The sequence below is a fragment of the Marmota flaviventris genome, chromosome 6 (genome assembly GCF_047511675.1).
Source record: "Marmota flaviventris isolate mMarFla1 chromosome 6, mMarFla1.hap1, whole genome shotgun sequence".
Classification (NCBI taxonomy): Eukaryota; Metazoa; Chordata; class Mammalia; order Rodentia; family Sciuridae; genus Marmota; species Marmota flaviventris.
The window spans coordinates 152,617,328-152,640,088 of record NC_092503.1 but is presented as its reverse complement, the minus strand read 5'-3'; the positions used below and the strand labels follow the sequence as shown (position 1 = coordinate 152,640,088).

Below are 22,761 nucleotides of genomic sequence, written 5' to 3'. Positions count from 1 at the left end.
TTGTCTATTGAAGGGCATCTAGGTTGGTTCCACAGACATTGTTATCTAGATGGGGACTGCACTGAGTCTGTAGGTTGCCTTTGGCAATATGACCATTGTGACGATATGAATTTTACTATCCATGAACATGGTAGGCCTTTCCATCTTCAAGGTGTTCTTCAATTTCTTTCTTCACTGTTTTATGATTTTCACTGTGGAGGTGTCTCACCTAATTAGTCAGATTTATTCCCAAGCCTTTTATTTTATTTTGAGGCTAATGTGAATGGAATCGTTTTCTTGGTTTCTTTGAATTTTGTGTGTTGATCATGCATCTCGAAACGTCACTGAATTTGATTATCAGTTCTAGAAGTCTGCTGGAGGTCTGTTTTTTTTTTTTGGGGGGGGGTCTCCTACATATAGGATCATGTCATCAGCAAACAGAAATAGTTTGATTCTTCTTTTCCTGTTTGTATTTCTTTAATTTTCTTCTCCTGCTGGATTGCCCCAGGAAAAAGGGCTTGTCACCTTTAGTCATCCACAGAGATAACGACTGTGTTTAGGATTCGCTCACCTGCACCTCCTAGAGGAAAATCAAAGACTAGAGAGTTTTCAACTTTCTTCTTACTATTTTTCACAGAGTGAAACCCTCTTTTTTGGAATACTTAAGTTACCTTCTCAATTTCATGAGCGTCATCGCTGGCCCTTGCAATCATTTCAAGGACTATGTAGCATTCATTGAAGGGAGACATACCCACATGAAGTTGCTGGAAGTGAACGGGAAGCACAAAGATTTCCACAGCTTGCCAGAGCCTTCTCCAACTGTAAGTCTTTAGTGCCAGCTGTTTACTCCGAGTCCAGAGAACAGATTTTGCTGCTAGGGTTGACTCACTGCTTGCTTTAGTGAACAAGCCAGGGCTGGGGTGCAGCTCAGTGGTAGAGCATTTGCCTAAGGTTCATGAGGCCCTGGGTTTGATCCCCAGCACTGCAAAAAAGGGGAAGTGAACAATTTACCAGAGAGCTTGGCCAGTAACTTTTCTCACATTGGTTTAAAATGCCATTATTGGTGTTTATCTGCAGGGGTTCTCAGTGTTGGAGGACTTAGCTGGGAGTCAGGCTCTGTTCCCGGGACCTAGTACATACCCATCCACTTCCACCCAGGCCACGCCCTGGGGACGTGCTCTCAGTATGCCATACTGCAAATAAAAGTCAATTTCTATGAAGTTGGAAACTATAGATCTCCAGAATGACATTTCCTGGAATGTCAGAGAGACTGGGCAACGTCATTCTGTTGAAAGGAATTAAAAAGTCAGTGTGACTTGATTCTAGAAGGGACTATGCCTGAGCCCCCCGGGAGGCTAACGCTGTCCATCACCTGCCCACACACCGGCTCAGGTGTCCTCTCCCTTGCCTAGACTCCGCTGACCCTAAGCCTCTGTCCTTCTTGCTGGGAATTCAAGCCCATTTTCTGGGTTCTGAAGGTTATAAAAGCAGAAGGCAAAGGGTTGTTTCTTTCTGATGGGAAATTGTCACCCTGCAACGCTGTCCTTCAATCTGATGTTGTGGATAATAAAACCACCTGCCCTTTGTTGGTGAATACGCTGAAGGAGGTTGTCGTCCGTGCTGGACACGTGGGTCCTCCGTGGCCAGTGTCAGGGCAGCACCCTGTCCCCACGTGCTCTTGCTGAAGTTGCCCTCCATGCCTGAGTCTTCCAAGTGCTCACACTGGTTCCCCCCGTTTCTAGGGAGCTGTGATGCACAAGTTGTGTGTCACGCTGGTATCTCTCCTTCTGTTCCTGACGCTCACCAGGACCTTCCCGGTCACCTGCCTTGCCGAGGACTGGTTTGTCCAGAAGGCGGACTTCCCGACGCGTCTCTGCTACCTGTATGTGGTCATGCAAGCCTCAAAGCCCAAGTATTATTTTGCGTGGACGTTGGGTAAGTTCGCGGGAAGGGCCTGCTCCCTGGACGGCTCAGCCGGACAGTCTTTTGGGTTCAGAACCAGTCCAGCCCCGTAACCGGAGGCTCTTGAGCCAGGGTCATTTTTGACTTTCCAACACAGCACTCATCTCCTCCTCCCGCCATAAGCCCAGCCATCACGATAGGGGGACAGCCTGTCCTGGCTGCTGTTAAACCTAGTGTTATGAACAGACGTCAGAACTGGGACACTCCGGCTTCCACCGCTCACACTTGGCCATTGAACACGGAGGAGAGTCAGGGAAAATCCCAGAGTGGTCTGATTTCCCTCTGGTCTTCCTGGATGCTGTGCAACCCAGGAGGCCTGCTGAGTCCATCTTACCTCACACCTGCTAATTCAGGCTCACTGCCTTAAGAAAGTTAGTTTTATAATCAGTTGACACCAATTTCAAGTTTTTCCACTGTTTAAGGTAGAATGTTCAATTTTATTTGGTTTTATCACACTTTTTTCCACCCTGTGGAGTAACTTGGTCAGTATTAAACTTTTTTTTTGGGGGGGTGGGTACTGGGGATTGAATTCAGGGGCATTCAATCACTGGGCCATATCCCCAGCTTTTTTTTTTTTGTATTTTATTTAGAGATAGGGTCTCTCTGAGTTGCTTGGGGCCTCACTAATTTGCTGAGGCTGGCCTCAAGCTTGCTATCCTCCTGCCTCAGCCTCCTGAGCTGCTGGGATTACAGGTGTCTACCACTGCACCTGGTTTTTGAAAAATCTTTGAGGTTGGGTCTCCCTAAATTATGGAGGTTGGTCTTGAATCTATGATCTTCCCACCTCAGCCTCCCAAGTTGCTGAGATTGCAGGCATGGGCCACCCACTGTACCTGCCCATTTGCTGTTATTTAATTGTGGTGAAATAGACGTAATACAAAGTTCACTGTTTCAACCACCGTTAAGTGTACAATTCAGTGGCACGAAGTATGTCCACGAGGTTGTTCTGCCATCATCTCCAGAGCTTTTTCATCTCCAGGTGGGAACCCTGTACCCACTCAACCCCAACTTCCTGTTTCTTCCCAGTCCAGATTATCGCATGGGCCCATGTGCCCATGCCTTGCGGCACTCCTGTTCCATTTGGCCGGAGAGGTCTGAGGCAGAGATCTTCTAAAATCCGCAATGCTGGGCATTTTGTTTCTGATTACGTTCAGTTTAACTCAGGGAGTTTTGGTGAGCACCAGGCTTTGGGCTGGGAGGAATTCAAAGCTGGGTGAGACGCTTTCCCTCCCTCAAGACTGAGACGACCTGGGGGACCGTGGACATGCCTAAGGGCTATCAGGGCCCAGAGACCATGATCCTTATGCATGGGGCGTGGGGAAGACTTTGTCTCATTCCTCCTTCTGCTATTGCTCTTTTTTTTTTTTTTGGTATTAGAGATTGAACTCAGGGACACGTGACCACTGAGCCACATTCCCAGCCCCTTTTATACTTTATTTAGAGACAGGGTCTCACTGAGTTGCTTGGAGCCTCCCTAAGTGGCTGAGGCTGTGATCCTCCTGCCTCAGCCTCCCAGGCCACTGGGATTCCAGGTGTGTGCCCCAGGCCCGGCCTGCTATTGCTTTACTGTTTAGAAATGAGGCTTTCTTTCGTGGCCAGGTGTTAGACCTACTCAGGATGGGAACCCGCTTGCCACACTGGGTATGGTTTTCTCCGCACAACAGTTAATGGTTCTCTTTAACCTGGGTACGCCTGGGCACATGCGCAGCCCTTTCCTCCTTCTCCCTCCTCCCCCCATCCTCCCCTCTCCCTTTCTCCTTTCCTTCTGCTCCCCTGTTTCCTACCGGGCCTGGAGCCGAGAGGAGGGAAGAAGGGCCATCCTGTGGCCTCCGAGGGAAAGTCCAGCTTGAGCCGGCAGGACCTGGGGTGACAGGCAGCAGGGGCGCCCGCATCCTCCAGCTCGGAGAGCGCCCCACAGGGAGGACCCGTCCTGGAGAAGCCTCCCTGTGGACCCCCCCTTTCCCAGCCCCCCACCCTCTCTTGATCTTGTTCTGGGTGCTTTGTAGGAACGCCTCATTGGTTTCTGTCGCCTCAGTTTGAAGTTTGTTTCGGCTCAGGCTGGAGCTCAGGCTGGTCTGAAATTAACCTTTGTATTATTTATGAATAAAGAAGCAACGAAGAGTGTCTCAGGGAATATTTAAACCGCTTAACCGAATAATTGTTTGAGCCAGCTCTTTAAAACGCCATTTACATATAATTGATGTACTAATTATAGGTGATTATGAATTTGATCCTTCAAGCTGGCCTCAGCTCACGATGCATCTCAGCCGAGCCTCACTAACTCTAGTTACTGTTGATGTTGAAATGATAAAATTATTTTCTTTGGACTTAGCATCCAATTTTGGTTATTCTCCCCCTCCTGTCACTAGTGCTAATTAGAGAGCCTCAATTCCAGCCCAGGCTGTGTTCTAAGGATCCAAACTCCGATACAAGGGTGTTGGAATGAATGTATCGGAAATAATAGGTCAGAGCCTCGCACAACCCAAGGAAGTTAGTTTTGGACCCGGGTACTCACTACCTCTGAGCGCTATGGGACACAAAGGTGTCCCAGAGAAGCTACCACAGAGTGGGGACTTCGGACCTTGTTTCAGAGGTGGAGGTTCTGAGAGTCAGGACTGGGAGTCGCTCACCACTTGCTCTTCAGAGTGGCTCTCAGCTGATCAGGTCGTGCCGTCAGAGCTGCAGCATTTGGATTCCGGCATCGTTCCCCTCCGAGTGGTCTTAACGTTCACTTAACACTAACCTCAGGCCCCTTCATAGCCTGCTGAGAGGCGGCCATGCCGGTGATAACAATGGCAGCTGGGCGTGGTGGTGCCCACCTGTCATCCCAGCCGCTTGGGAGGCCAAGGCAGGAGGATGGCAAGTTCAAGGCCAGCCTGGGCCACTTAATGAGACACTGTCTCAAAATATATGAGAAAAAGGGCCGGGGGCCTAGCTCACAGTAGGGGACTGGCCTGGCACGTGCAGGGCCCTGGGTTCCACCCGGCACTGCAGGAAGAACACGGCAGCCGGGGTTTCTTGCGGGCTGCCTTGGGCCAGGCTCCGCTCTCCGCACTCCACACACTCATTTTCATTTACTCCTTTCAACAGCCTCTTAGGATCGGTGCCATTAGTGTATCCATTTTCTACATAGGGAATGGGTTCCGAGAAGCAGACGGCTCTCCCGGGGCCGGGCACACGGCACACAGCCGACCCTGCCCTTGGCCACCTCTAAGACGGTTGTGAGGACTGGAGAAACGCTGCGCAGCTGTGGCTGCCCAGTCCCGGGATGTCGGGAGCTGTCGGTCACTGTCCTGTTCTTTCAGTCTGACCAGCGTTGGGGGTGGCAGCAGGAGTTCAGGGATGACTGCGCGGGCCAGCCGCAGGTAGCCAGCTCTGGTCTCAGTGTCCACGTGGCCTCAAGGGCTCTCTCCTGTGTAGCTCACCTCTGTTGGTCACAAGCCTGTCTCCACGCGGGTAGAACCGCAGACGCCTTCTGACACTCTCTCATTTTGTCTTTCTCTTTGACTCTTGGTCATTTGGGAGGATGATACAGAAAGACTCAACGCTCCTTCCTCCTTTCTTCTAAAAGGAAGCCGATCACTTTACAGTGGGCCGAGACTGAGAGGGAGCACCATGGGGTCACCAGCTGTGCCCAGAGTGGAGGAAGCGCAGAAGAGGGTTTTGTTTGTCTCAGTGCAGGGGTGGAACCCAGGTCTGGCACAGGAGAGGCCGGCGCTCCACCACGGAGCCGCACCCCAGCCCAGGACAGGTGGCTCTCTTTGGACGGCTCTTCTGCCGCCATCTTGGTTTGGACATGAACTCTTAGAGGGAGGATTTCTCCACACTCTCCTCCAGGTCTAAGACTCTACAGTGCTGGGACTTAATTGGTTTAATTGATTATTTTCTTAAAGGATTCTAACAAAATTTGAAACAAGATAAACGAAAAGAGAAAATTAGCTTCTTGGTCATTGTGCTGAGGGTGTGTTGAGTTCGTCAGGTCTTAGTGGGTCTCAGAAACACTTGGTTAGAGCATCCCCCAGTCTGTGCCCGGCTGGTTTCAGTGACAGCTTTGGTGCTCTGCTGGGTCCCAGGTTTATGCCCATCTCTACTCTGAGCGCAGGTGTCCTTGTGTCTCTTTCTCACGCACATCTGTTGGCCAGTAGATCCTGCTGTTCATGTCGATATTTCTGATCTTCTCTCTGGTGATAATAATGGCAGCCAGGTGTGGTGGTGCACACCTATAATCCCAGCTGCTTGGGAGGCCAAAGCAGGAGGATAGCAAGTTCAAGGCCAGCCTGGGCCTTGAATTCATCCTTGAGTTCACCATCTCTGAGCCTCCAGCGTCTTTCTTCTTTGCAGGTCTCCCTGGGTGCTAGGGGACGAGTGAATGAAAATCAAGGTCACCAAACAGCCAGCTGGATTCTTCTGGTTCATGATACCAGATCCTTTGAATTTTTTGGTTCCTTTCCCCAGGAGCTAGCACCATCTCTCCATGCCCAGTTAGATAAATCTTCTAGCAGCATGTGACTGTCGTTCCGCGCCCTGACTTATTGTTCTAAACCCACAGCTGATGCGGTGAACAATGCGGCTGGCTTTGGGTTCAGTGGCATGGATAAGGACGGCAGGTGCTGCTGGGATCTGCTGTCCAACCTGAACATCTGGAAAATAGAGGTGAGTGGTCCCCCACGTTTCGCCGCTGCATGCAACAGCCGGGGCAGGTGGTCTGCCCTGAGTGTGGTTTCCCTGACGTTCCTCAGCAGATGACCAGGGGAAGCTGCTCTGGGGAAGGCCAGGTCCTGCAGCCCCTGGACATTTTGCATCTCTGATTCCCACCCTTGTTCCTTTAAAGATCCCGCCTTCTTGATAGCTTTAATGCTTCAAGGAAGGACGACACCAAACTCTGGAAAAGAGCCAGGAGAACCTCTCTGCTGTTGACATTCCTGGTCTTTTGGCTGGGAGTGCACTGTCCTGTTCTCTAGCTTACATCCTGCTTGCTTCAGTAGAGTGCAGAACCGGAAGCTGCTGTGTCAATATGGCAAGTGTTTTCTGCGAATCCTTTGGAAACAGTTGTCATTGTTTTCTTTTAAGGAGAATTGTCGTGGGCGGCGGTGGTGGCTCAGCGGCAGAGCGCTCGCCTTGCACGTGTGAGGCATTGGGTTCTATCTGCAGCACCACATAAAAATAAATAAATAAAATAAAGGTCTAAAAAATACAATAACATTATTAAGGAAAAAAAAAAAAAAGAAGAAGAAGAAGAAGAATCGTCGTGATGTCCAGCTTCCGGGCTGCTGGATCTGTGTGGTTCTGCTTCCCGGGTCTTTATTCTGGACCGCAAGGGTTTGCACAAATTGCTCCTCACACATGGCGTCCCTGGCCGCCCCACTTGTGGTTTTCTTTGCTCTGTTAGCGAGAGGGTGGTCAGCGGGGCCAGCCCAGGGCCTTCCCTCCTCCCGGCTGGCGTGTTCTCAGCACACCCAGCTCCATGTCCCTAGCCAGGTGGCTCCTGTCCTCTGCTGGGCTCAGTTTCCTGCCACCAGGGCAGGCACAGTGCCAGGGGAGAGAGTGGGCAGAGGGGTCGTGGTGGGGTGCAGGAGGTCAGGGACGTGGGGAGATGGGTGGCCTTCCACCCCCGCGGAAGCTGGGCCAGGAGGAGAGGGGGGTGCCTCTCCTTCCCGGGGACTCAGGAAAGCCCCCCAAGGCAAGGACGGCCCTCCACCCCACAGAACAGAGGGGCTTAGGGGAAGGACTGGGTTTTTATTTTCTTCTCCTTCTTTGTCTCCTCCTCCTCCTCTTCCTCGTTCTGCTCTTTTCTGCTTATCCATCTATGTATTTTTAGGAAGCAGGAGACACACTCGTACCTGTCGTCCAACCACATGGCCGCACACAGTCAACTCAGGTTCACAGTGTCCTGACTCACGCCAGAGCCAACCAATGCTACTGAGTGCCCACCAGGGACAAAACCCTCATTCCCGGATAGTGCTAGAGGCCCCGGGGGCCCCTGTGGGCGGAGCGCCTGGGCACACTCTGTAAGACAAGCCGGGACCCAGCGCTGCTCCTGAGAGAGGAAGGCAGCCTTGCCTGCGGGTTGCCTCCCGGGAGCTCGGAAGCAGAGTTCCAGCCTTCACAACGACTGTCCCATGTTTGGACGGGCCCGTCTGTGTCATCTCCTTTCTATTTAGATGACGTAAGGGGGGTTCTGGAGGAGCGACATTTCTCCCTTGTCCACTTCTGAACTTCTTCTCTCCTCTGCGCTCAGGGACCCCCTGGAGCTTGGGCAACTGTCCTTCGGAGGGCTCCCCTCCCTCCTGGCTGCCCACCAGTGTGCCCACGGTGCCCCAGAGGGTCGGCCTCTCAGTGGGTGTGTGTTCAGGGCCCACATGATCAGTCACGTGTTTATTATAAAAGGAAACCAGAGGAGAGAGGCGGCGTGGCCTTGGTATCAGCTACAGGGCGAGGGGCTGAAGAACATGGCAGCCTGGCGCAGTCACGGTCCCTTGAGGCTGTGCCCTAGAAAAATGGGTGAGCCAAACCCCTTAGTGTTTTAAAGTAAAAATCATACAGATCTAGCTGTACGCCTGTGATCAATCCATCTGTCTGTCTTCCTCTCCCCTTTCACTGCCTGCTCGCTCCCTTCCTGGTAGGTGTCACCAGGCCCCTGTGTGGCCTACTAGGATTTTCTTGTGGTTAATAAACTTCAGCAGGAAGACATGGCACCCCGACTTCCGCCGGCGCCAGGAATCATGGTCCTCCTACGTGTGCTCCACGCTTTTTAGCCCTGGCCTTTGGTACCACACTATCCATATTGTAATGAGAAGACCCAGTTGACAGTTAATTTGGGGACATCTCTCCCCCGGAGGTGGATTGGCTTTCATCATTGCCATGACATTTCCTTATTGTGAGCTAAAGCCTCTTACTCTGGCAGACCCAGCTAGAAGCTTCTCGACTCTTGTAGCTCTTTATAGAATTAACCGCCAAGAGTGACCTGGTTTGTACGTGGCCCCAAATGCAAAGATGACAATTACATTTAAACTGTCTCCCTAAAGGCATTAAACTCACAGGATCGCACTTTTCCTCTGGTGAACTTTCTTTGTGGAATATTCTACTTTTAAGATTCAGATGACTTAAAAAAATTTTTTTAATCAGAGCAGAAGGGAAATCCACAAAATGTTCCTTCGGTTTTCCTATAATTTGAAAATAAGTGTGGAGAAGAATTCAGACTTTGAAGCCAAGGTTTAGTTGCCAGGTTGATGTTATAAACACCAGGAAGTGTTCCTGCGTGGATGCTGCAGCCCCGCGGCTCTTGCCCGAGACCGTCATTGTGAAATACCACACTCGCTCTGCCGCCCGGGAAATTCTGGAGAGGACTTTCCGAGACTTGGTATTTTTGCAGCTAATGATAGGTGTGATTTTCTTCTCTCTAGACTGCCACGAGTTTCAAAATGTACTTGGAGAACTGGAACATCCAGACGGCTGCGTGGCTGAAGTGGTAAGGAAATCAGAAGCAGGCTCCTGACTCGGGACCCTGGGGCATGCTTTGAGGGACATCCCAGGCCATCGGCCGTCATCTGGGTAGTAATGTCATCTGACCCTTTTGTTCTGTGTTATTATCTATGCCCTGTAAATGAAAAAAAAAAAAAAAAAGTTGAAATGCGGTGATTTGAGAAGGTCACAATGTAACATTTATTTTATCTCCTGCTACTGTCATTACTGTGTGCCAGTCATTTATCCCACAAATTAGCTTCATAAGATGTTGATCATTAGCCCCACTTTACAGATGAGGAAAGTGAAGCACAGAGAGGTTATGCAACTCACCCAAGTCACGCAGCTAATGAGTGACAAGTTTGAGCCCAAATGGTGTGTCTGCAGGACCAGGCTCTTGACCTCTGTGCTGTGCTGCTGTTACCTTAAGGACAGTCTGTCGGGGGTGAGGAAGGGCATATCAGCATCAAAGCCCTGATGCTTGCTCTGCTCATCCCTAGCATTGAAAGCTTTATGGTGGCCCACACGTTTATGCTTTTTAAAATTTGCATCTTTGTGTGATTTCTCTATCCTTTTGTTTTGTTTCAAAATGAGAAGCATTTCTTCTTCTTCTTCTTATTCACTAATGATATGTTGGAGCAGGAAACTGCCCTAGTGGGAGTGCACAGACATTGCCTTCCAACAGATCCCCTCTTTCTGATGTGTGACTTCTTGCATTGGTCAAAACCTGGGGCAAGAGGAGAGACGGTGACGTCCCAGGTGCTCAGGTGACGTCTTCTGAAAGCAGGTGCAGGCTTTGAAAGCCTGGCTTTAGTGAGATGGCTATCTGTCAGCATTGCACAGGATCATCACACACACTCCGTCTGTCTATGGGTGGCAGTCCCCTGGGCTAAGAGTCTCCGTCAGGAGCTGAGAGATGACTGAGATGACTAAGGGTACATGTGTGTACATAAAACTTTGACAACAGTGCTTCAAAATTTTTGGCAATAAAATGTTTCACTCTTAAAAGAGGAGATTCAAAGAGTAAGAAACAAATATATACTGTACTGGGCCTACTACTTATTTCAGGGAAAAAAAAAAAAAAAAACATTACAAATGGGGTCTTGGTCTTGCGTTTATCTCCCTAAATGCCTTCTGTCTCCTCTGATGAAGAGGCAGCCATAATCCTTGGTTTGGGTGTAAATCAGTTGCTTCTGAATCAGCAGTGAGGGGCTGGTGATAACTGGATTTCTGTTCCATTTTTATTTGGTCCTCTTTGGATCCACTGTGCAGTGGCATCCTTAGAGGGCCATTGGCTCTTTGTAGACTAGGTTTGGGGGGAATCCCCTATCATTTTGATTTCATAAACAGCCTAAGAGCCAAAGGTCTCCACAGTCTTTGTTGACATTTTCTAGATCCTCACAATATCCTTAACCTAAAAATCTGAAATCTAAAATGCTCCAAAACCTGACACACTTTGAACATGAACACGATGTCACAGTGGAACATTCCACACCTAACCTCAAGGGACAGGTTTCAGTCAAAACACTGGTACATTGAAAATATTGTATGGAATCACCTTCAGGGTATGCGTGCAAGGTGTCTATGAAGCAGACAAATGTGTGCCTTTGACTTGGGTCCACTCCCAAGATGGCTCATTATGGATATGCAGGTGTTCTAAAATCTGCAAGCATGCGGAATGCAAAACGCCTCTTGGGATACTTAACCCCTGTCACTCTTCAAGGCAGAATCCTGAGTCCAAATCCGATGGACAAGTGAGGCCTGAGCAGGTCATGTGACTGGCACTCTGATTTTTGTGCCCGAGTCCTTGTCCAGGAAAGACTTGAGTGAGGACATCCATTTCTCAGGACCCTTCGCCGATTCCAAAATTTTCAGTGCAGTGGCCCTCACTCAAGTCCCCCTAGATATGAGGCCACGGTTGGAAACAGCTCCTGTTAGGCAGGAACCTTGCTCAGGCCTTCATCAGGGCGCGACGGGCCCAGGCCGTGTAGTCTGTGGAGGCTGGACATTGATCACATCTGCCAAGGCCGAGGTGTGGTCATTTGTCTGGTGGGGCTCAAGGGACCCCAGAGCAGCACAGGCTTTGTGGTTTCATAGCAAGACCCTAGACAGCCCGAGGCCGGTGCCCATCAGAAATGGCTTCTGCAGGGCCTGCTCTAAAGAGGGGCAGGGGCAGGGCAGGGCAGGGGCAGGGCAGGGGCAGGGGCAGGGCAGGGGAGGGCAGGGGCAGGCTCTGCACGCTTACCCTTCACTGTTCCTTCCTGTCTTCGCAGCGTGTGCTATGAGCGGGTTCCCTGGTGCCCGACGATGCTGACCTTCATCCTCTCCGCCCTTTGGCATGGCGTCTACCCCGGATACTACTTCACCTTCCTAACTGGAGTCCTTGTCACGTTAGCAGCTCGGGCGGTAAGCTGCCTCCGGGTGTGGGGTCTTCCCTTCAGCCATCCGGTGCTTGGGTCTTTGTTGGTATCCTTTAGGTCCTGGCAGGAATTGGGGGAGCTGAGAGGGACAGTGGGAATGATATTTTGAAAAATCAAACAACAGACAAAAATCTTCCTATTAGAGAAATACTTCCGTGTACGTGAACCTGTGATCACTACAAAGACAACCATTTTATTTCTGTGTCATTTACAGAGGGTTTTTGTAAAACAAAAGGAATTTTAGGAGCAATGTTTATTACCTTAAGAGATGAACACATTTTAATTATTAAAGCCTACGAAGACACAGTCTACCAATTATAGACGTTGATGATTGTTAATGAATGTGGGCTCTGTAGGACTTCAGTTTGGTTATGTCCTGCTTAATTTAACATTTTTTTAAAGATGGACACAATATATTTATTTTATTTACTTATTTATTTGTTTGTTCTTATGCGGTGCTGAGGCTCAAACCCAGTGCCTCACAGTGCAAGAAAAGCGCCCTGCTGCTGAGCTATAACCCCGGCCCCTAATTTAACGTTTTATTATCCCAAGTCTAGAGAGAACTCGCAGGACAGGAGCTGTGCCCTTGGGGACCAACCTCACCTCTTATGGTCTCAAGTCGGATCCAGTTAATTTTGTGCAAAATTATTTGTGAACTTCACAAATTGAATTCTTGTGGGTTTTTTTGTTTTGTTTTGTTTTTTTTTGAGAAACCTCTAGTTTGTCCTCGGTTGTTCCTGCCACTCGCTTGTTAGAAAGCCAGGACTTAAAGGAGTGAAAAATGTGATCGTCTTCCAAGAAGATGAACGTACATAGAAGTATCGCAATTCCAAGTGCTTCCGTGGCCAAATACAGGGTGATGGATTTGGTTTAGTCTCAGCCCTTGATGGTGGTGGTGGTCTTCCTTAGTTCAGACGCCAGGAGTTTTAAATGACACTTGTTGCAGTCGACTTTAGGTGTGGATTTCAGAGCCCCGTGTATTCACTCCTTCAATTCATTCATTCTGTGAATCTGTCAGGAGCCACACACGGGCCAGTGAGCGTCGTAGGTACCGAGTTATCCCAGTGAACACGACATTCCCCTGAGGAATTCCTGCCTCCACTGGGCAGAAGCGTGCCGGGGTCCACATGCAGACAAGGCAGAGGGCTGAATGCTGTTTGCTGATTAAAATACTTTTCAAACTAAATGCTTATTGTACCTGCTAGTTCACGACCAGCAGGGCAGACGGTTTCTTTTCTCCCATTCATAATAAAGCTCTGTTTATGCAGGACAGCCAGAGAGCTTTTCTTTCGGGGGCTTGGAAATCTCTCTCACCTTCAGGTGGTGGCGGGGAGAGGGAGGGTTCACGGAGCAGAGCGTCCGTCTTTTCTAGAAGGAGATTGAACTCAACAGTCAAGAAGTCTGAGGCCTGGGGGAGCCACCTAACAGTGTCCCACAGACGCCCAGCCTGGGCTCTGTCCTGGAGAACTCGGGGGGCCTGGCTCCCAGGCAGCACCAGGCCTGAGCCCCCTCCTGTGGGCTGCACTGCCTGTCAGCCGGTTCCCGTCCTCAGCAATCTAGAGAGGAGATGTCCCTCCGGAGGCACACCGGTCACAGTGTCTGAGGAGTGGCAGTGAGCGCACCCTCCGACAGCCTTTCCCAGGTCAGGGAGCTGTCTGAATGTCTTTCTCTGTACGATAGGAACAAAGATGATACCTTGGTCGGCTCTTGGCCCAGGCGTGGGAGCTGTGCTTACAGTTAGGAAGAGTGACGTTGTTTGTTTCACCGTCACCCAAAGGAAACACTTAGGGGACAGCGTAGAGATTTATTGACTAGGGAATGCGTCACAGAGCTGTTTGTGATAGCAAACCAGGAGGTGAGAAGACAAGCTAACTTCCACAATTCACTTAAAATTATGATGGAGAGTACTATTTACTGACATGGGAAAAAGTCCATGGTAGATAATTAAATGAAAAAGTCCATGAGAGATAGTTAATATGAGTGCCATTAAGAATATAAGTGTGATACATAGAAACAGAAAACGCTTTGGAGGGCTGCTGTGCCTTTTTTTTTTTTTTTTGAGGGGGTATTGTGGATCGAATCCAGGGGTGCTTAACCACTAAGTCACATCCCCAGCCCTTTTTTAACATTTTATTTTGAGACAGGTTGCTCAGGGCCTTGCTAAATGAGGCTGGGCTCAAACTTGCAATCCTCTTGCCTCAGCCTCCAGAGCCACTGGGATTACAGGCGCGGCACGCTGCACCCAGCTATGTGCCAAATTTTTAAACAGTGCTTTTTTTCTTAGGAAGATGTTAAAAAAAAAAAAAGTCTTTTTTTTTTTTTTCTTAGTTGTTTCTTAAATGTTTTTCTACAGTGAACCTGTATTACTTTTTGTCAATAAGGAAAGACACCCTGGTATTTTCAGGGGGAAGGAGAACTCTGGAGGTTGGTGATGTGTCTCTCACCCGCCCCCTGCCCTGCTTGACTTTCAGGTAAGGAACAACTGCAGACATCACTTCCTTTCTTCCAAAGCTCTCAAGTGTGTGTATGACCTGGTGACCTGGGCTGTCACTCAGCTGGCCGTCTCGTACACGGTGGCGCCGTTCGTCATGTTGGCCGCGGAGCCTACCCTCAGCTTGTACACGTGAGTTCCCTGTCCTCTGCTGCCGCCTGGCCGACTGCTCTGTTGTCTGTGGTGGCCTTAGAGCCGGGTAGGTCCCATCAGCATAGTGAGACTGTACCAAGAATTCCCAAATGGGACCGCGGAGTGAAAGATGCCCACGGACCTTCAGAGGAGGCGCCTGCCCCAGGACCCCAACACACACCATCAGCACCTGCGGGGAGGTTCCAGGGAACACCTCAGTGTTCCTGGTGCCAATGAGGGGCGCTCCAAGCAGTGAGGGGCAAAGGGACTGATCCAGGTTAGAGATTCTGCCTCCGCTGCTCTCCCTGGCCACAGTGGGGGTCAGAAGGCCGGAGCTGGGCCCAGGTGGGCTCCTTTGCATGGTCTGCAGCAGCGCTCTGTGTCCTTCATGAGGTGCTGACTCTGCGGGGTGTGCATGGGGGTTTGTTCTCCTGATGCACGTGGTGGAGAGGGGTGTGTGGGATTTAGGGTCCAGAGGGAGGCTCCCACCAGAGGTGTGAGAGGTTCCCGAGTCAGACCCTCCTCCTCAAACACCTGCACTGCAAATGCACTGCTGACCTGCAGTTGCTTCCTTTTATTGTTGTACATTGATGTTAATTAGTTGGGTTTTCCCACTACTGTGAAATGCTTGGGCCCAGAGCTTTGGAAACTTCCTGTGTCGCCTCACCGTGAAAGTAGCTAAGAGTAGAATCCACCGCCAGTGTGGTGGTTGGGACTGTCCTTAGAATTGAACCAGGAGGATTTGCAGAGGGCCCAGGCCAGGACCTATGGCTTGAATTCAGTAAATGTAGCTTCATTATCTGGTGAGCAGCACAGGCTTTTACAGGTTCCCTTTTGAACATAGTATGGTGACAAAGGAAAGCGACTTTGAAAAAAGAGACACAGTGCAGTCGTCAGGGCTCAGGAAATGACACCTCAAGTTTTGATGCCTTGTCATGCAGAATGCTTTGAACTAAAGGGGGGCCAAGGTCTCGCCCCCCCACCCGGCCCCAGTCTCCTGCCCTTATTTTTCCTCCCGAAGTGCAATAAGGGACTTTCTCTGAAATTCTCCTATTTATTTAAAGGCTGGACTCTAAAGAAGAATAATTTGCAAGAAAAACTGACATGCATCCAGCACCCCGGCAGCCTTTGTCCCAGGTGGTTGCCCGTCATTCCGGCCTGTTCTCCCCTAAGTCATTGGTTCTCCCTCCGGAGCTGCCCACAACTTCCACCCTTCCCTCCCCGGTGGTGAGAGGATGTTTAATCTTCAGCCATCTGGCCCTTGGCTTTCTTCTCGTGACCCCATGCACAGTGCACATGACAAATCTCTACCCCTTTCTCCTGTTCCTCTGTCTGCCTGTTTTCCATTTGTTTCTGCAGACACAGATCCTGCATAAACACACCTTATTTGTGAGCTGAGGGTTCCCCGGACTGGTTAGGAATGGATTGAATCTTTTCCTGTCCACTATGTGTGTCAATATCCATAAGTAAGAGGATTTTCTTAAGATAATAGGAAATGAAGGTGGAGGGTCTGTGGGTCTTGCTTACCCTCCAGGTCCCTGAATCTCCCAGGTGTGGAGTTGTCTGCCTCTAGGACAGGACCCCCTGCCCCCAGGAGCCCCCGAATTCTGATCACGAGATTTTCCTGGAATATGTTTGTCATGTTACAGCAAAACTGTGTGTTCCCCGAGTCTCATTGGATCCCTACAGCGCGCTGGACGTTGTGCAGTGGACAGGTCATTCCTGCTCCCACAGAGGTGACAGCCCGATGGGAGAGAGAGATAAGGGTGACAAATCATAAACACACCCTGAGACACAGATTCAGGAGTCTATCCACAGGAATCTGACCCTCCCTGGGGCAGAGGGCAGCTCTGGGCGGAAGTGGCCTTTCAGCTGGGCCCTGGGGCTGTGAGGCAGGGCTCTGGGCTGTGCCTCTGAGATCGGAAAGGCATGGAGAGGCCCCTGGGGAAGCAGGAAGCTTCAGACCTTGAACTCCTGAGAAACAGGGATGTGCGCAGATCAGAGAATTTAAAGTGCGCAGCGGTGTCTGGGAGAGAGAGGGATCGGTTAGCAGTCTCCCCATTCATCCCGTGAGGAAGTGGAGACCCAGAGAGGGTGCGTGGAATAAAACTCACACAGCAACCCAGAATCAGCTCTGCGTTTCAGACTCAAAGTTCCTTTAATGGCAAGATCAGCAGTGTAATCACTAAAAATTTGTTGAGGAGAAGCTATTTTGGAAGCAAATTGCTGCTTGCAGATCAAAGTAAGTTAAGACATGTTTATGATAACATGCATTTAACCAACTAAAGCGCATGCTAATTCCGGCACTTAGGTGGAATCCAATTGTTGTCAAGCAGCTTTCCATTGCTTCAAAAAAAATAATCTAAAATGCGTTTTAAAACACCTTTGTGGAGGATAAAACAAAATATTTTTCCAAATTGGTCCATTCGAGTTGATGTGACCTAAAGTTATCTGGCATGTATGATAATACGTGTAATCCATACTGTATGAGTAAGCTCCCTGTCTGCATCAGCCCAGCCCAACAGAAGCATCTGTGATAACTGACATCTTCTTTTCTCTGGGCATTAGATGGCCCACGTATTAGCCACGAGCACGTGTGACCACTGAGCATTTGGAATGGGGCTAATGACTGAGGAATGGAGCCTTCCATCTCATTTAATTTCAGCAGCCTCATGTGTACCCATGGCCATTGGAGATTGATCGCGCCTCAAAACGTGTTTTCAGAATCTCTTGAGAACCTTTGAATCTGATGAAAGAGTCAGAATCACCAGCCATTCAGTGGAGTGAGCCTCGGTTGCTTTGTGGATCTGCACCTCACTCGGGCTCCCTGCTGTCACGGGCCACCAAAGAAGGCTGTGGGCAAAGCTGTTTGTCAGGACGCCCTCCCTGCGTTGCTCAGCCTTCAGGCCCCTCCTGTGCTTTGTGTTTGTGTCTAGTTGGGCTTTCAGTCTAGAGTGTCCTCAAATTACAGCTTTAAATTTCTCAACACTTTTTGTTTAAATTTTCAGTGAGTCTCAAGTTTAATGAACACTTGACTGTATTATTATTGATATTATTATTATTTTTTACTGGAGATTGAACCCAGGGGGGCTTAACCACTGAGCCGCACCCCCAGCCCTTTTTTGTATTTTATTTTGAGATAGGATCTTACTAGGTTGCTTAGGGCCTCGCTAAGTTGCTGAGGCTGGCTTTGAATTCACGATCCTCCTGCCTCAGCCTCCCAAGTTGATGGAGTTATAAGTGTGCACCGCTGCACCTGGCCACTTGACTGTATTATGAAAGAAACTTTCTGTGAAACCATTTTGAAAATCCAAATCCTCATACATTAATTTGTCTCTAATTAGATAACGCTTTTTAAAATTCAGTGTGTAGGAATGTGGGAAGAAATTTTGCAGATGGCAGACTCCTTGAGGGCAAAAATTGTGCCTTATTCACTTTTGTATCTGGAGGATTTGGGTCAGCACCTTGGCCTGTTGAGCTGAGTTTTTCCTTAATAAAAGGATGAAATAGTCTTTCATTTTTAATTAATAAAATTATAAAGTACAGGATATATCTTATTCTCATTAGGACCCCATTCTTTATAGTCCTAGAAAAATATGGAATCTCAGAAGAGGTTACTAAACCTCTCTAGGGAATCAAAATTTGTTTCCCTTAATTGCCAAAGTATTTGGATTTATTTAATTAATTATATTTGCGGTACTAGGGATTGAACTCAGGGGTGCTATATCACTGAGCCACATCCTTAGCCCTTTTTATTTATTTTACTTATTTCACTAAGTTGCTAAGGCTGGTCTCAAACTAGCAATCCTACTGCCTCAGCCTCCCAAATCGCTGGGATTGCAGGCATGCACCACCATGCCTGGCTGGTGTTTGGATTTAATCTAATATAGTTGCTACCATGCCGATTTGGCCATGTGTAAAAGATTAATGCAAAACACCCGGACAAAGTATATTTTAGGTGTGTAGACTTGGAAAGCTGTAGTTACCTATGACTAGAGCACATTTTGAGAAAACCTCAGTGTATATGTGTTAACCAGCATGTTTATCTGTGGAGCCCTTTTTCACCCTCAATAATGTTCTTAGAAGTAAATTAGATGATTAATTACTGTACCTATTCACCCTTTGCTCCTGGTTAGGTGAGCATTAATCATGTCCAGTCGGTCCTCTGTATCCATGGGTTCGGTAGCCATGGATTCAACCAACCGGGGATGGAAAATAGGTGGAAAAAAATTGCTTCTGTCCTGAATGCGTACAGACTTCCATTCTTGTCATTACTCCCTAAATGATGTAGTGTAACAACTATTTGCATAGCACTTACACTGTGTAAGGTATTATAGGTAATCTAGAGATGATTGGAGTATTCCAAAGTACGTGCGTATGTTATATGCAAAGGCTGTACTATTTCATGTAAGGTGCAGTACCTTTGGGGAGTCCTAGAACCAATTCCCATGATTCCACAGAAGGATTGTTGTCTTGTTATCATTGTCCCAAGAGAGGGGGTGGAAGCTTATGTCTTTTTGTAGATCCCAGTTTAATGCTCTACACTTTTCTTTTTCTTGTTTTGGTGTGGTCCTGGGGATTGAACCTGGGGTGCTTCATCATCGAGCTACATTACCAGCCCCACCCCTCCTTTCTTGAAAAAAATGTTTATTTTGAGACAGCCTCTTACTGATTTGCTTGGGCCTGGCTGAATTGCTGCGGCTGGCCTTGAACTTGCAATGCTCCTTCCTCAGCCTTCTGAGCTGCTGGGATTATGCACCATCATGCCTGGCTAATGCTTCATCATCTTAAGCAGTAAATGTTTATTGAAACATTAAATGAATGAAAATCGATTCCTGCTCTTGAATCTTCTGCAAACCACTGTAGGGAGATCCCTCCTGCTGAAGGAGGGGGCAGTTGAGGGCATTTCTGGTGACTCCTGTGCCTAACGTTCTGCTTAAAGCTGAAGAATGATGCATGAGTCATTGTGTTTCCCCCTTCTTCTCACACTATTTCTCTTGAATCTTAAGACGGTACTGGAGAGCTGGGCATGGTGGCACATGCCTATAATCTCAGTGACTTGGTAGTCTGAGGCAGGAGGATTGTGAGTTCAGAGCCAGCCTCGGCAATTTGTCGAGCCCTAAGCAACTTAGTAAGACCCTGTTTCAGAATTTAAAAAATAATCAAAAGGGCTGGGGATGTGGCTCAGTGGTTAAGCGCTCCTGGGTTCAATCCTTGGTACCAACCCCCACCCCCGCCCTTTCTCCTGGAGAAAGTACTCATTCCAGCATCCAAATGGATCCGGAACAGTTCTGCTAATGTGGGCTGTTTCTAAGTACACACATTTATTGATAGTCTGTGCCCAATAAATATCAGCATCTACATCGTGCACACTGCTGAAGGATGTGTTTTTTGTTTTTTTTTTTTTAATGAAAGTCAGAGCTCAAGCATAATACTTGTTTCTTATTAGTTTGGATGGAACTTATTTTCAGGATTATAGACCAGTTTTCAAAATCAGAATCCTTCATGAGACACACAAGAAGAACCCCTCACACTCACGAAGAACATACAGGGGAAAGTATTTATTATATTTGTGTTGAGGTCAGAGTATTGGGTTGGAGTTGGTTCTTGTGCATTTTGAATGTTGAAGATTTATGGCTTATGGAGCTACTTCTCTTAGTCTGCTTATTATTCCATGGAGCAATATGACGCTTGTCTGCAGATGGCTGGTTGGTTTGCTCTGCACAGCTTTGAGGGACGGTCGGGGCCAGCCTGAGTAGGCTCCTTGGCACCTCTAAAACAGTGTCTCCACTTGCCTACTGAAGATGAGGTGCTCAGGAGGTATTTCCCGTGTAGGTCCTTTGAAGTATAACTTTTTTTTTTTATTCCTAGGTCCATGTACTTTTACTTACACATCATAAGTCTCCTGATAATACTTTTTCTGCCAATCAAACCACAAGCTCATCTTCAAAGGCAGCCTCAGACCGCAAATTCTGTTAATAAGAAGAAAACAGACTGATACCTCCAAGAAAGCTGAACAAGTAAAATCGCAAAACATTGGAAAGACCATGAAAGGGCTCGAGGGCTCTCCAGTGACTTAGAGGCCATGTTTACATGCTTTTTGTTTGTTTGTCTGTTTTAACTGCAGGGAGTATTTTTATGAAGCCTTTTTGTACAGTTAAATTGGCCATGTGCAGTCTATTTGTTTTAACATTTTCTAGGACCTGTCAGTGGCTGCAGGTGGGGAGACAGTCCGTCTGGGCTGCCGGGTCTTTGCTTTACTGACATGGTTTTCATCTGCTGGACTCTGGATGCCGCAGGCTGGACATTGGCTCTGGAAGTTAGAAGGTGATTGCTGAGAAGATGTCACAGACATGGCGGTTCCTCAGAAGCTCCAGCCCCTTTGATGTGTGACATTATTGGTTTGTGGATACGGTGACTACACTCAGAAGACCCTGGAGGAGAGGGGTCATGGAGGACTGCCCCTGAAAACTTGAATGAACTCATGTGCCCTCAGAGAGGCTGCATTCCCCCCAGGAATGTAACCCTTTCCCTTCGTTTTTTTCTGAACTGAGCCAAGATAGGAAATGAGTACCTCTCCCATGAGTGTCCACAGCCGCGGAGGGGCTGCTATTTCCGTTTCCATGACCTGCTTCAAGATGGCCCCAGGAGACACCGATACCCCATCCCAGGCAGCAGAATGCCCTTTGAAGAAATGATCCCTTTAAAACGAAATTCAGAGTTACATAGAAGTTTGGTAAGAAGCAGAAGATGATCCCTCACTCCCCTATTTTCATGGAGGTGTTAATGATGGTGGCCGCAACGTACACACAGGCTGATTTTTCATTTTTCCATTTTTGTAGCTGATTGAATCCAGCTTTGTTGAAGTTGACTTGTCATATATTGGAAAGCAGAAATTTAAAGTTAGTTTTCTTTTCTATCTTTGTTATGAATGTACCGTGGCTCCTTTTGGGAACTACTATTGGGTGATGTTCTCTGTGGGAGAAGAAAATATGCTATTAGATATTGTGGAAAATAATGAAGATAATAACAAAATATATGCTGCAATGATGTGCCTTCAATCAAAGAGCTTGGGGGAGAAAATTTGTTCAAATCAAATGGTAAAAGTTTAGTTTCTCACTGAATAAATACTATGTTTCTGTATAATGAAAATGTTTCTGAATGTAAGCTTTACTTTTTGCTTCGAAATAACCGATATTCAGGAGTGTGTGTGTGTGTGTGTTTTAATAAATGTGCACAAAGTTTTATTGTTTTGTAGGACCTTTCAGCAGTGTGGCTTTATTTCCCTAAAATTTGGGCATTGCGGCATGATCAGTTTTACTATACGTGTCAGGCACTTGGATGGTTTTTCTTTTTAGTCTGATTTGTGATCTTTATTCCCAGTTTTGCAGGTAGGGTTCATTTCCTCTGTAGAGGAGGAAGCTGGTAACCGGACATTTGCTAAGTGCCAGGGCTAGTGGTAGAGCTGACCTTTGGTTGCTAGCCCATCTGGTGACAGCCGGTGGCCGTGGGTCTTCCCACGCAGTGTCCTGCGGCTGCTTCTCTGAGGATAGTGGATCCTGGAAGTGATGAGCTCATCCTTTCAGTGCGTTTTCCCGATCCTGGTGCTGGGGGAGAGGACAGTCGTCCTCCTCTGCAGCCGTGGGGCGTTGGTCTCCGGACCCCTTCAGATCCAAAGCCCAGGGACACCTAAGTCCCTTAAAAAATTAAATTGTTTAGGGAATAATAATAATAATAATAATAATAATAATAATAATAATAAGTGTTAAGCACAGACACCCTTCCCCACCAATATTTTCAGTTGGTGGAAGCCAAAGCAGCAGAGGAGAGTGGTGGTGGGGCAGGAGGAGCAGAAGTGGGCGGAGGCCGGAGGGAAGCCGAGACCGGGCGGAATGGAGGCCGGAGGAGGTAGAACAGCAGGTGAGAAGCCGGGGGACAGGAGAGGCCCACGTAATAATGGGATGTGTGAGCTAAGGAGTGCCTCTGTGCCAGGGCAGGAGGCCCTCCACTGTAACCCGGCTCCCGGGGCAACCCTACTCCACAGTGCAATCCCAGGAGGACCCCAGGCAGGCCAGGGATGTGGGTGCCTAGAATTGATCAGTCTTTCCAACACGAGTACCTTGAGGTGCAAGACCAGGCAACATGCGCATCTTGCCCACTAGTGAGAAGGGTCCAAGTCACCATGGGCAGGACACATGTGCATACTCCAGGGGAGTCCCTGAGCTCGCTGTGTGATTTCTGGCTGTATGGTTTATGGTCAGGTGTCACTGTGCGTGAGTGTCTTCATTTCTGAGAGAAGAACTTTGGTAATGAGAA

General features: G+C 48.4%; 1 protein-coding gene across 3 annotated transcripts in view; it reads left to right on the top strand.

Moving 5' to 3' along the window:
• Mboat1 (membrane bound glycerophospholipid O-acyltransferase 1) overlaps positions 1-21,597 on the top strand; it is a 96,006-nt gene extending 74,409 nt beyond the window's left edge. For all 3 annotated transcript variants that reach the window (XM_027948142.2, XM_027948140.2, XM_027948141.3), the window contains 7 exons: positions 617-800; positions 1,722-1,914; positions 6,491-6,594; positions 9,345-9,409; positions 11,676-11,808; positions 14,294-14,445; positions 20,317-21,597. In XM_027948142.2, the coding sequence (XP_027803943.2) occupies positions 617-800; positions 1,722-1,914; positions 6,491-6,594; positions 9,345-9,409; positions 11,676-11,808; positions 14,294-14,445; positions 20,317-20,443 (958 nt within the window). In that variant the 3' untranslated portion in view covers positions 20,444-21,597. The remainder of the gene's footprint in view (positions 1-616; positions 801-1,721; positions 1,915-6,490; positions 6,595-9,344; positions 9,410-11,675; positions 11,809-14,293; positions 14,446-20,316) is intronic.
• Positions 21,598-22,761: the final 1,164 nt, after the last annotated feature.